This window comes from Homalodisca vitripennis, chromosome 2 (assembly GCF_021130785.1).
Source record: "Homalodisca vitripennis isolate AUS2020 chromosome 2, UT_GWSS_2.1, whole genome shotgun sequence".
Lineage (NCBI taxonomy): Eukaryota > Metazoa > Arthropoda > Insecta > Hemiptera > Cicadellidae > Homalodisca > Homalodisca vitripennis.
The window spans coordinates 143,963,569-143,978,170 of NC_060208.1; the positions used below are offsets into that span (position 1 = coordinate 143,963,569).

The 14,602-nt window shown below is 33.6% G+C and overlaps 1 protein-coding gene across 1 annotated transcript in view; it reads right to left on the bottom strand.

The window, feature by feature from the left end:
• LOC124354834 (cartilage oligomeric matrix protein) overlaps positions 1-14,602 on the bottom strand; it is a 53,609-nt gene that overhangs the window by 24,457 nt on the left and 14,550 nt on the right. Inside the window, exons 3-7 of the mRNA XM_046805584.1 lie at positions 5,515-5,738; positions 4,598-4,742; positions 4,156-4,185; positions 3,514-3,587; positions 2,412-2,469 (exon numbers count right to left, since the gene is read on the bottom strand). Coding sequence (XP_046661540.1) covers positions 2,412-2,469; positions 3,514-3,587; positions 4,156-4,185; positions 4,598-4,742; positions 5,515-5,738 — 531 coding nt within the window. The remainder of the gene's footprint in view (positions 1-2,411; positions 2,470-3,513; positions 3,588-4,155; positions 4,186-4,597; positions 4,743-5,514; positions 5,739-14,602) is intronic.

A 14,602-nucleotide genomic window follows, 5' to 3' on the forward strand; every position in this document is an offset into this window, starting at 1 on the left:
AGGTGGTGTGGGACACACTGAAAAAGTAGTACTGCATCTACTAAGAGAACGTCTGAACGCAGGCCATTCAGTTTATGCAGATAATTTTTATAACAGTGTCAATTTGACTAAACAGTTGTTACAACAAAGAACGTACATAACAGGGACTCTGCGTGTAGATAGGCAACAAAATCCAGTAGAAGTTGTCCAAGCTAAACTCAAGAAGGGTGAAACATGTGCAAAATATCATGAAGGAGTTGTAGTTGGAAAATGGAAGGATAAGAGAAACGTTCTATATATATCCAGCCAATTTGAAAATGAGATGAACGTGTCAGTGAATAAACGAGGAGTAGAAAAACAAAAGCCTCTTCCAATAATAGAATACAACAAGTATATGAGCGGCATAGATAGGCAGGATCAGATGCTTAGTTATTATCCAGCAGAAAGAAAAACAATCCGCTGGTACAAAAAGGTATTTGTGCACATTTTACAAATGGCAGTTTTGAATGCTTTTTTACTGTTTCGTCAAAACAATATTGGAGATAAAATGACATTGTTGACATTCAGACTTGACATAATAAGGAATCTTTTGAATGCCGCAGACAACCAGCCGTTGCCCCGTAATATGGCAAATATTTCCGAACACCAACCGACAAAGCTCCCAATGGGATATAAAGGAAGAAGGCTACGAAAATGTTGTGTAATGTGTTACAGTAAAGGTATTCGTAAAGACACAATATATCAATGTGAGGCGTGCGACAGTAAACCTGGCCTATGTCTGGGTGACTGTTTTATAAATCACCACAAGTAAAAGTATAAAAGTGTCAATGTATATAGTGTAAATATAAACTTGTTGTGAATATTATATTTTGTAAAGAATAAAAACTATGGATACAAGGTAAGTACCCAATACATTTATCAATACTTATATTATAATTCGAGTTAGTTTCGTAAAAACAAGAACGACGCCACTTGGCGTCATCAGCATATCCCATCAAAACCAGATGCCATATGCTGATGACGCCAAGTAACGTCATTTATTATTTTTTACATTATATTGCTAATTTTTGAATAAAACATTTCGTGAACATGTACATAATAAATTAAGAAATAATAAACATCCGAAAATAAAATAAAATATTTCAGCATTTGCACAATAATGAATTTCCATGTCAGCAGTGAACGTGTTAATTAATTTTCTATTTAGATTAAGTGAATCCAAAGAGATGGAGTTCCAATCCCAAAACAGTAGTTACAAAAGTAACAGAGTTAACTTGTAGACGATTACCTTCAGAGAATAGTGGAGAACATATTCTAAAATTGTCTTCTATATTATGTTTTGAACTATTTTTTGCTTTGGGGTTCTATAAAGGATCATGTACATGTTCCTTCACTACCAGCTGACCTCTCCGACTTAAGAAACTGAGGTAATTTTATTGGAGTTGTTGCAGGTATTATTCCAGAAACACTGATCAACTTTGGGAAGGATTCGCCTATCAACTGGCTGTAATCTAGAAACACTGATCCAGGTAAATGAAAACTGGCCTATCAACTGGATGTGTGCCATGCGACAAATGGTGCTTACATTAAACAGTTATGAGACAAACATAAACATTTTGAATTGTTTCATTCATAATTGTTCTTATCATTTATAATTTAGGGTCAAATGGAATAAATAAAATTATAACATTGAAAACTCCTTCAATTCCTATATTTATTGATGAGACAATGAGACAAGACACAAATTGTACCCAATGAATGTTGTTGCTTGATGAATAGGTTACAGAATTTACTTCTACATCTATTCAAATCTCTAGCTCCATTATTCTCACTAAAGGATCACTTTTTGAAATTCCAGTTGTTGTTCATGCCATGTCATTGTATTTGTAATTTGTAGTAGATGTACATTCTGACGTGATAAAAATACCCTTTTGTAGATGGTTATCATTCTAAATAATTTTGACTATTCGTCTAAAGACTAAACTCAGTTAATTTTTTCCCTTCAAGGACAACATTATAATAGCCTTGACCTTTTACTTCTAATATTTAAATATAATAGTTTCCAGCCTTGGTGAGGTATAAACTGCTTGAAACAAAAACTGTTTGCTAGTACAAAACACAAAAATTTTGAAAAACTGGATTGACTTAAATTAATGTTAAATTTACATTGAAATAAAAAATATGCCAATAAAATCAAAACTCTACCAAGGCTGGATAACTTGGAACCGGGTTAAAATAAACTCACTGCACACAATTTTGTGTTAAGTAAAAAATTCAGGATATATTTCTGGTATAAAATGTATATAAACAGATGTTTACAGCGGTGTGAGCAAGTGAGATGAGGTAAGTAGTTGAGTTATCCAGCCTTGGTACAGTAAGGTGACGACAGGTCGACGTGTGTTGTGTCACGTCAGATCATGTCCAGCTCTCACCTGGTTGGCACATGTCGCACTCTTCCAGTAGTTGCCGCAGTTTGTGCGTTTCCACCCTCTGTAATCACAACCATACCTCTTTAGTCAAACTTTACAATTTACATTTTTGAGTAGTTAAAACAGAAGTACAATAATCATATAATAATAATGAATTGCATTTATAATGTACAATTCTAGAAAAATATGTGAATACCTCAGCTTGAAAATCACTGATGTTAATATTGAACAGGCTGATCTTAAATCACATCAAGCTATTTATTTTATATTATATAATATTGATATGCTACTAGTACGCTGCTAATACAATAGTAAGTACTCAGATGAATCAAATAATATCCCATCTATATATTAGAGCACATTACTCAACTCTATTCCTTGTATAACAGTTTTAACAATAGATTTCCATTCCATTTTGTTCCATTGTGGAACAAAATGAGTTGTATCATATACCAAACTATATTATGTAAAAGAATTTGCAGTTAACTTCCATTTCTTTAAATTAATTTTGTTTTGAAATGAAATATAGAATTTGTATTTTTTAAACTTTATGTTTTTGCCTCTAAATTCATTTAGAATTTATTTTATTCTAAAAAGTTTGATTTACTCGTAGAATGTATGACTTTCGTACTGAAAGAAGAGAGAAAAAAATGAATGATAGTGGTAGAGAGAATGGAAAAATTTGGAAGAAAATAAACTGGCATGTATCTAAATAAAAGAAGAAGGGGGCAAAGGAGATCATTTTAGGAAACATGTAAAACTTAGCACCAAGGGAGAAAAGACTTGAGCTTTACTCAGGATGTAAAAGTGAGAAAAGTAACGTATTTTGTAAAGAAAAATAAGATATGGTAATATAAAACATCAATGGAGATGGAGGAGAATATACTGTAAATGTGGAAGATTATGTGAGGTAGAGTAAATAGAACCTGATACGATGATGTGAAAGGAAAGAATTTAAAGAAGAAATACAGAGTTTATGTGATCTGTAACTCTACAACTTTGGGTTACCGGACATCTGTCTCACAATCTTATATAATAGACACAATCCAATGCTTTGTTATTGTACATAATGATGTGGCTATGCAAAATAACAGATTGAACATACCTGGGTTTCGACCTCCTCTCTCAGCTGTTTGACAATAGTGACTAATTCGTTGATGGCTTTTACCAGCATGTTGTCTGAAACACAATTATTACTGCATCAGATAAAAGTACCATTGTTTTTTCATCACAAGTAAAACACTGTTATGTTGACAATCATTCAGTGAACTTTGTAGGCTAAAGAGTTAATTTGTTTAGTATTAGTTAAGCCACTATCTCAGGTGGATGAAACATAATGTTTTTTATCTGTCTGTTTGTATATATATACAGTACCTTGAAAGCTGTTTGAGGTATAAAGTATTCAGTTTTAGTGGCCATGCATGTTTTGTATTGTAGGAGCACTTTCTAAGGGTTTCAGTATTTTCCCACCTAGGAGACGTATATGGAAAGCTTTAAACTAAGCATGATAGTTTGTACTATCATGCTTAAAACATTTTAAATTAGGATAACCCTGCCAAAAATTTAGTTGTCACCAGTCTATTAACATAACATAAACAAGTAACTGAAGAGTATAAATACAGAAATATTGCTTATCCATACTTGTTACTGATGTAACTAGGTACCTAACATTTTTGAAAATTTCAGTAAATTACTAGATTGATGGAATATCATTTGAATTTAAATAAAAATGTGTTTATACACTTACCATCACAGTCGTGGATGATGGGAATATCTCCTGAAAAAACACACTAATTAGTAGACTATTTGAAGGAATCATAATTCTAGATTTGTTTAATACACATTTCAAATCTACCACTACAAATTCAGAGATAGGCTTCTATAAACAAAAGTTTATTCTAAATGTGTAACTACTAATTATAATTTATGTTTAATTTTTGTAAAAAAAAATGTTCTAGACTAATGAAGATAGAGAGATATAATTTAAAGTATTTCATTCATTATTTACAAAGGTTATATTCAAATAATTCATAGTAAAGGAGTAAGTACATTATTACTTATGCGTACCGTGAAGTAGTGTGAAGTAGAAAGATATTTTCTTCACTTATTATTTTCCCATTGTTTCTACTCTAATGTATGAATATTTATTTAAAGAATAAGGAGTATTGTGAGTAAGGAGAAGTGTGTACCTCTGACACGTTGTATCTCGTTTAGTGTGGGAGCAGCAGCCTCAATGGCCTGCATCTGGACTGTGTCTGGACAGTTGTTGCGGTTGAGTACCTTTTCTATAGTTGTATCTGAGTCAACTTCCATCGTGTACCGCCTCTCTCGATACTGAAACATGTGGTAGTATTCATTCATATATGAGACATTTTATCCTCAAAGTGAAGCTCATTTTAAATATGCTGTTTGATGTAGGGTGTCTTGGACAAGGGAACAGAAAGGGTACCTTTGTACCGGACAGGTCTGCTTTGTCAGGTGCTAAATGATCAGGAAACTTAGTATTTTCTCATAGATGCAAACAGTTTTAAGCTGTGATATTGGCAGAAAAACCTTTTTAAACTTAAAAATATAGTCCAGAGAAAACTAAAGTACATTATTTAAAAAATTCTGAACTGGGGTTAAAAATCATCGTATGATTTTCTGTCCATGATTATTTTTATTTGCACAGTTTTTACTCACAATAATGTGGTTATGGTAATAAATTTAGGTATATTTGAATTTTATTATCAATTATCTAATGACTGTATAAATTTGCACAATTGAATGTTCAATTTGTAACTGAACTGACTTTTCAATTTTTAAACCAAAGTCAGTTTTATAAAAATATAAACTTTTTGTGGACTTTCTGCTTTTTGTTCACGATATGGTTAATTAAACTAATGTGGAGTAGATGCATGGTTATTTTTCTGTTGAGAATGTTTTTGAGAGCTGAGATATTGTGCAAACCATGTACAAAAAATATAAGTAATTTTGAGACATGGAGGAGATTCTGGTTACCAGAATGGGTAGGAGAGATCCTTGGTATCCATATGTTGACTACTTTTGTTATATGGGGATACAGTGGTGGGGATGCTGAGTATATGTAATATGAAAGGATACTCACCACTTGTAACCGAGGGTTGCGCATGGTGAGGAACATGTCTCGAAGAGTGCGAGGTGTGTTGATGACACCTTGCTTGACACAGTCAACATACAGAGCGATATGAGGCTGTGGCCTGTTCTGTTGGATTGATAGGACTAGAGAGTTAATGATTGAGTCTTCGGTGAGAGAGTCCACGGAAAAGTGCTGTCCCCTCATTCGGCCATTTTCTGTTGTTTCAAGTACCACTGAAACAGAGAAGTTATGACACATGAGCCAAGTTCTTAAGGTCTTATTAAAATGATAATAACCATTCAAAAGAACAACTGTAGTTCTTAAACTATGATTTTTAAGCTTTAAAAAGGGGTACCAGAGCAGCTCAGCGTGTTTTTTTTTCCATAACCGAAATTCCAATGCTATTTATTGTTCATTTTTGTTATTTTGTCTTGTTCATTTGAAGGTGAAAAGAGCTAAAAGGTACCTCACACTGCAACTTAATTCAAAAAGGACAATCCAAATTAGATTCTCAAAAAGTGTTTTAAACGGAATTTTGCATAATTTGGTAAAATAAAATTAATAACATATTTTATATTTATTTCAATTGAGGGTAATGAAACACTCAACATATAAGTTTTCATTTATAATTTTGTTTGGTGATACACATTTCTCAACCAAAGATAATCCAAACTAGGCGAGGTGCTGAAGTCAGTATTAAACTAGGACCAGTCACAGAATTCACTAGCATTGTACCAGGTCCTGTAAAGGGTAGTACAGGCTCTCCCCTCGGATCATGCTTGTTCCAATGTGATCTTAGTGCTTTCTCTTTTCTGTACTAAATTGTTAAGTGAAAAACAGGACAAAAAACAAAACTTTATTGATATTGGTTTGAAAATAAGAAAATAAATGAATAGCTTTTTACCGCAATAAGTTAATATTAGTGCAAAATTTATATATTTAATTTCGTAAGCAAATTGGTCCCCAAAAAATGTTTTGAACTGTAAAGAAAATAAGATAGCTTTAGAGATTCATCAGTGAGAGGGCACTTAATTAACTAACGTTCCACAATGGACTAGTATGGCTACCTCAGCTCAAAACAAACTAACAATTAAAACACATAATGTTGAACAGTAGACATTTTATTGACAACATGAGAAAATATGATAGTGCCATAGTGTTTCAGCATGTAGCAAAAATATACTTTACAGTGGGCCTTATACTTTTAAGGTTCAAGGCCAGATTTATATGTATATCTCAGACCTCTATCCTCCAAATGAGCTGCAAACATCAGAGTAGGAAGATTAGAAATTTGAGACTGCATCAAAATGAAATGCATGGATAATTACATATTATTCCTAGCTTGGCTGTTCAGGAAAAGGGAATGCATAATGTTATAAACTTGAAGAAGTGGCTTTTGAAAATCCTGCTAACAAATTCACAACTTTTACAGCATAGTTTGAGTTGAACAATCAAGATCAAGATCAAGAAGCTCATCAATATTCATAAATTTCTTAGGAATTTTTTAAGACATATTAAAAAATAAAAGGAATGGAAAAAATTATAGGGTGGATGTGTGTATGCTGTTTAACCAAATGATGTACACTGTACAGTGGTTTTACATTAGAGTGCTACGTTTTCATGTCATAGGAGCAAAATCGTTCAGAGACACAACAATAAATGGAGAATTTTATGGTATATGTAGTAACTGCCTGTGGGCAAGAAGACGATAAAGCGCGGGTAAATTGCCTAGAAGAAGTCGTAACTGTCAATATGCTTTATTAACTTAGAGAGCTATTTCCGTGTGTATGTTGATTCTGTGTACCTACGTCGCCATTAAATCTATATTATTAGTTTAAAGAACTCATAATTGAGGACTTGGCTGTAATTCATAATTCAACGGCGGGCCGCCTCCACGAATAAAATAACAACTGACATAACATGCCTTATTTCTTCGACAAAACACAATTTTGATTACTAATAACCTTTGCTATAAATAAAGCTAAACGACAAACCTTGGATAAAATTGGTATCTATTTGAGAAAACCAGTTTTGAGTCATAGTCAATTATATGTAGCTCTTAATAAAGCAAGTGAGCTATTAAGACAAAGATGTAGCCTAAATAGAAACTAGAAGCACACAAAGAAAATAAACAATGATGGCAATAGTTACACACACAAAATGTTTACCGAGAAGTAATATTGTGATTCTAACACATGTATAAATTCACATTATTGACATAATTAAAATTGTGTTCGTATTTAAGTTGTCTAGTTTTTATTGTATTTTTATTTAATCGTTACAAATGGTGATGCTGCTGTACAGATAAGGTACAAAATGAGTAGGTTCTACCTGTAATAAAAATTCTTATACAAACGGGTTAGTGACAGACATATAACTTTGGTATAAATAAATAATATACTGTATACCATTAAAGGGCTCTAAAATTTGGTTATATATATATATATATATATATATATATATATATATATATATATATATATATATATATATATGCAGCAAAACTAATGCTCTATCTAATAAATAAAAAAAATACATATATCTTTCGAAAAAGCACTACACGAGTAAGACAGTAAATATGTGAAAATTAAGACTAGTATTAGCAAACTTAGCCGGGTCTGGAATACAGCCAGTTTCCTTAATCTTTTGGTTTTAAAGACTTATTACAATACAATATTATTAACGTTAAATTATTTTGCTACAATTGAACGGGTTTGAATTAAATAAAGGTTCTCTAACAAAAAAATACATTCAGTTTCTTTTATTTGTCCAATTTATATTCAACTTTGTATTCTTAGAGAAGAATGCACAAAGTTATAATGAATGCTGAGCCTTGCTCCCTAAATTTCAGTTTTATAAGATTCCATCAACATGAAACAATATATTCGTATGTAGTAAATAGGTGGATCTATAATACTTTTAAAATTAGAACTAGCAGCCAGACAAGACCATATTTTAAATTGGCACATCACCATGCATCCTAATGAATGGGCGAAAACCAAGTGGTGGGCTAACGTAGGCGAGTACAATTGATTGAATTGTGACAAATGTGTGACCTTGAACTTGCTGATTGCAGAGCCGGAAGCCTAAATATAGGCCGGTGTCATCAGTATGCAGATGATATGCCATTTCGCTGCCAACACTGGCTACTACCACATCGCATGATTGTCCATCTTTATGCAGGATTGTTTGGGATAAGCTGTGCTTAACATAGCAGTATTCTTGGCCGTTTATCTTTACGTGCATACCCTACTGCTACTCTATGCACGGTATAAGTAGATACGGGTCTAAGTGGACGTCATGAAATTGTAAGGGCAACAAATAGTTTCTGTTTTCCAAAAATTTATGCAAACATGAAAAATGTGTTATTTCTATTAAACAGCAACGTTGCTTCTGAGGGACGAAAAGATTTTCACACATCTTAGGAGGAACTAAGAAACCCCATTCGTTTTTTAAGTACTAAAGTAAACATTCCTAACATTAGATATCAATAAATTACATAAACGGTTACTGCATAGGTACTTGATTTTGGAATTATAAACTCAAAAGATTGGTGTGTTGGTGAAAAAATAAAAATGTTCATCATTCACCCATTCATGATATTGAACTGGATAACATTAAAAGTATTTTCTTCTGGTATCATATTAAAATTTGTGGTTGTGAAGATAAAAAAGTTAACAAAATTATATCTAGTAATTATGAAAAATGTAAATAGGTACCTACTTAAACATTGTAAATCACGTGTTCATTATGGTGTTGAAGTAATTCTTCTGAAACGGACGCTTTTGATTTTGGAACAAATAAAAATTGTTTATCTAAGAAAAAAATATTTTCAGTAAATATGGTTGTTCGTGAAAATTCTGAAATAGAGATGTCTCTCAATAGTTGGATGTATAAGTTATTTTAAGGACAACTGTTCAAGATTTTGCTTTAACAATTTAATCAGCCTTTGAGCTTCATAGTAAAGGAATGTAGAGCTCATGTAATTTACGAACATCCGTCTTAAAGTTAGATTGAGGGTTTATTGTTTTTGGATTTTAACGCCAACGTAAATTTTTTTTATATGTACTATAGAAAAACATTATTGCCAATTATTGCCATTAGTTAAACCGAATACAATTGATAATATTTTTGTTTCATTTGAATAATTTAAACAGATTTGCGACCATGTTAAAAACAAATTATACATGTAAAATAATTATGTAAATATATGAAATTGTGAATGGTCAATTTAATTTGCATGTAATTTGATGTCTGGTGTCGAAAAATCCCACCCCCAAATTATAAATTTTGAGGACATGCAAAAAGATTACTTCAGTATGTTCATTACGGATTTCAAAATTACTCCTCACATAATGAAAATGACATGGCAGGCCCACTAAATAAATGAGATAACTCAATCAATCAATCATATTTTTATTGCTTTCAAACAATGTTACATTGTATTTGCAAACGTCAATAAATGAAGTTAAAAATCCTGCAATTTGCTATTCTAAGATTCATTCACTGCTCGCATACATACATTAAATTACATTCTCCCTCTCATTCATACATGGCTTCAGTATCGGTACTGTTACGAAAATTTAGTGGTCCCAGCGGCGTAACATGAACTCATCTACAGAGTAAAACACTTTAGACACTAAAAGGTCCTTTAATCGAGCTTTATACAGGGTTGGGTTGTTGACATTTTTTATGCTCTCAGGGAGATTATTAATTAATCTGACACCAGCCTGTGAAGAAAGTTGCTCAGATGCCAGTGTTCTATGATGTTGCATCCTGTAGCTGTCCCCACCTCTAGTATCATACCTGTGGACGTCCCTGCCACGCACTAACTCACATCGGAATCGGCAATACAGAGCTACATCCAAGATATAGAGGCAGGGTAAAGTCAGAAAACCGTGCTCCCTGAAAGCATCGCGGCACGACTCTCTAGGATTCAATTTGCACATGATTCTGATGACTTTTTTCTGAAGCCTGAAAACTCTGTTGAATCTGATCCTGGCACATCCACCCCAAAGGCGTATGCCGTAGGTCAAATGAGGATATAAAAGGCCATCTTTAGAACGTCAAAAGAGCAAACCTGTGCCAAATTCCTCAGGGCAAAAACGCCTGAAGCAACCCTTGCACATACATGCTCAACATGATTGGTCCAAATTAATCTTGTATCGAGATATACTCCTAGAAATCGAGTGGATTCCACTTCCTCTAAAAGGGTGTCCTCTACCATGACAATGGGTCGAATTTCGTTAACTTGTTGACGAAGACAAAAACTTATATAATTCGTTTTTGTACTATTTGTTTTAAGATTTAAGTCCGAGAAATACTGAATACAAGAATTCAGTTCAAGAAAAGTTTCTATTTCTAGAGCGGTATTTGATTTTGCTCTGACGCAGAGAGTCGTGTCATCCGCATATTGGACTGTCTTTCCATTCTGAATTGATAGTCCAAGATCGTTCACATAAACTAAGAACAGTACAGGTCCAAGGATAGATCCCTGGGGGACTCCCTGATTCAAAGGAACTCTCTGTGACTGAACATTGGAAATTTCTATAAACTGATATCTGCCACTGAGATACGATTTCAACCACTTCAGTGGCAGACCACGTACCCCATACGATTCCAGTTTTCGCAAAAGAGTAGCATGGTGAACACAATCAAAGGCCTTCGAAAGATCGAGAAATACACCAATTGTGTGCTCCCGACCCTCAAAACCCTCCACGATCGCATCCACAAGGTTTGTGATAGCATCAATTGTTGACATGTTTTTTCGAAATTCAAATTGGCTTGAAGACAAAATGTCAAACCTATTGAGGAAATCCATGAGTCTTGCAAGAAAAAGTTGTTCAAATACTTTACTTAAAACTGGCAGAATTGAACGATAGTTGGAACGATAGATGCTTGCGAGGCAAGAATCGTCCTTGAAAACTGGAATCACTTTGGCTGTTTTTAGCTGGGCTGGAAACACTCCTATTTCAAAGAACATGTTAACCAGTCTTGTCAGTGGTTTCAAAATGTGCTTTAGGCAACGTTTGAGTAGCCACACTGACATGCCATTGATGTCACATGATTTTTTTGTGTTGAATCATCGTCATCAATGAGGAGACAAAACCTAAGGCATAAACACTGATTTCTGACAGTTCCATCCAAAATGGAAGAAAGGAAGATTCTAACGCCAATTGAAGTTGGAAGGTTTACTGAATGTAGTCAACTTGAGACTCTGACATGCACAAATATCCTTTTACCGAGATCTATAACATGACGTATCACACGATAGTGTACAAGCTGTGATAGCCGTGTGCAACGCTAAGACAATTAAGGAGGGATATACCCAATCTTTTGACAATCTACGACAATCAACTGTTATAATGTTTATTTAATAAATATTCTGTTATAATAAAGAGAATGTTAAATCTCTGTACAATCTCTTGACGTTTTGGCATTAAACTATCAAGAGTCACTTAATATAATACAATAGCTGTATCTATTTTATTCGTTCCATGTACTACAAAAAAAATCATAATCCATTTCAGATTTGTTCTAAATTTAAAGTACTAGTAACCCAGGCATAAACTAGTACGTTTACGAGCTAAAATACGGTTTTAATTATAAATTGAGGTAGTAAAGCAAAAAGTTATCTTGAACATATTATTATTGATTATTGTGTTTTATGGGATTTATTATAACATAGGATTATGTAGTACAATAAGTAAAAAATTGTGCGTTTAGGCAAAAATTAAATTTTAAAATATCTGCATAATTTTAAAGTATTTTATGTTTTTTATTTCGTTAAATTTATATGCTCCATTGATTATAAGTGCTGATAGTTTCGTTGTGGGATCTCAATCGGATCGAAGAGAAACAAGTGCTTGACATTTAAAATATTTGAAGTGTTCTTTGTTAGTTCTTGCAAGGCTACTTCTAAACTAAAGTTAACTATACATCTGCGAGAGTTTGGCTAAGAACACTTAAATAGTGGGTTTGGCCTGAAACTACTCGTTTGTTAACAGTACTATTAAAAGTGCAACTTTAGAACCTACTTTGTCGGCTTCTATGTACAACAATAGATTATATACGACAAAACAAGTTCCAGAAGAGACCAAGGTGATTTACCATAACCAGTCCTAGGATAGCTACCAGCAGCGAGTACCTAGTACGGTAACTATCCCAGCTAACCGCATACCGCCCGTACCGTGGGAACTATCTATGACCGGTAACGTCTTCCCTGTATCCTTCAATCTTAGCACCGGTAACTCACTTGTTACCCTTGTATCAATCACCAAGAGAATGCGTATAGTCTCATGACGACCATCTGAATAATAAGATTAGGTGCCAGTTCTCTAGTTTTAAAGTTTTCTGATTTATAGCGAGGCAACTGTCCAAAATCCTGTTATAAATTTGAAGTTTATTACAGTGCAACTTGAGAGTATGCTAATATTTTGACGCAAGTCGTTTTATTGTATTGTGGTCTATCTGTCCTTCAAGGTTTTTGCCATCTTGATTAGTGAAATGGATCGCCCTCATATTTGATGAGAGTTAGCCTAATGACAAACAATTTGGTTTTTGGTTTTAATAATTGTATTTGAAGTTTTTGTGCACATTAATTTAATAGAAGTAACACTCCTTTCATCTTTATTAATAAAAAATAACAATACAAAATCAACCGCCTAACTTACAAAATCAATTTAACTCTGTTTCCTTATTAGTTTTGCTTTCAAAAGGCCTATTCAAATGTCGAACAAGTACATTTTACCCTTGAAATTATAAAAAAAGTACACTGGCGACTTACAACTCCCTTCCTCAATTGCTTTCTATGGCAGAACCGGTAGAGTGAAAGGAAGTATAAGGTTGAAGGAGCGGCCGGATGCTCACTCCTACAGGACCCTTGGACTCCCACAGAACCCGTATTGGGAGCGCCTGGTCTGGTTCTATTCGTTACTCAAAAGTAGGCCTACAGATAAATCTTGAGTCTCGCGAAGAAGGCTGAATCATCCAAAATAATGGACTGTGCCCGGTGGAGTGGCTATTGTTAAAACACTGCCATTATTAAAGGTTACGCTTTGGCGTGGATGCTTTAATGTGTTTTAAATATGTCTATCAATCACTTTCATGTACTGAACCTTGTTGGTCATGCCATGTGTTATTTGCACTCTCGTGAGGATATCTCAGACGAATTCAAATTCTGCATGAAACTTCATTTCTACACAGGTAAGATGGAGTTCGATGATAGTGCATATCCATACATGGAATGTTCTACATTCTATCCGTAGCGAAACCTGTTACGCGACACGTGGTCTGGCATAACTACTCATACAGCTACCCACGCCTTTGAGCGCTACCTTCCACCCTATATGACAAAGATGTCGAGGGTAACTAAGTAGGTATTCCAGAGTTAAGTAATGGCAATAGGAAGATATAACAATTGTCGAGACCATTTTCGTTTAGCGTGAATGTTTACTTCAAAGAGCTTCGCGTCCCTAAATAGTAAGACCGGAAAATGTGCGAGAGGAAACTGCTCAGGTCATTCAGAGTAATAACACTGAGTAAATGTTTTGATCGTTGTACCTGATAATATCCTACTTATTGAATGGAATCTCTTTGCAGCAATCTTGGAACACTCGTAGTTTACAAAGTGAGCGTCATCGGCAACCCTCACTTTACTAAAAAATACTTTCAACCAACCCCGAGATCTGATAATTCGCGTGTATACTGAGAGTGAAATTTTTTTAAGTCAGCGGTGGTATCATCAAACAATACCATTAAAAAAGCATTCTTTTTGACCAGAACGAGGACTTTAATACGCGACTTATGTAGGGTTTTCTGAATTCATAAATCTTAATGTTCTAAATATAATAATATTTAATATGTGAGATTGATTAGATTAACAACGTTTTTAATGCGAAGTATCGCAACTACACCAATGAGTGTTTGTCGTATTTATTTACAATAATTTTTAAAATTCGTTTCTATTTTTCATCGATAGTTTATAGAAAATAAACAGTAGCTACAATACAATTACAGTACTATACGTTTACAATCGTTATTATACTGGTTTTATTTATTCTAAGGAACTTAATTTTTGATATTCCGTTAAATTTCT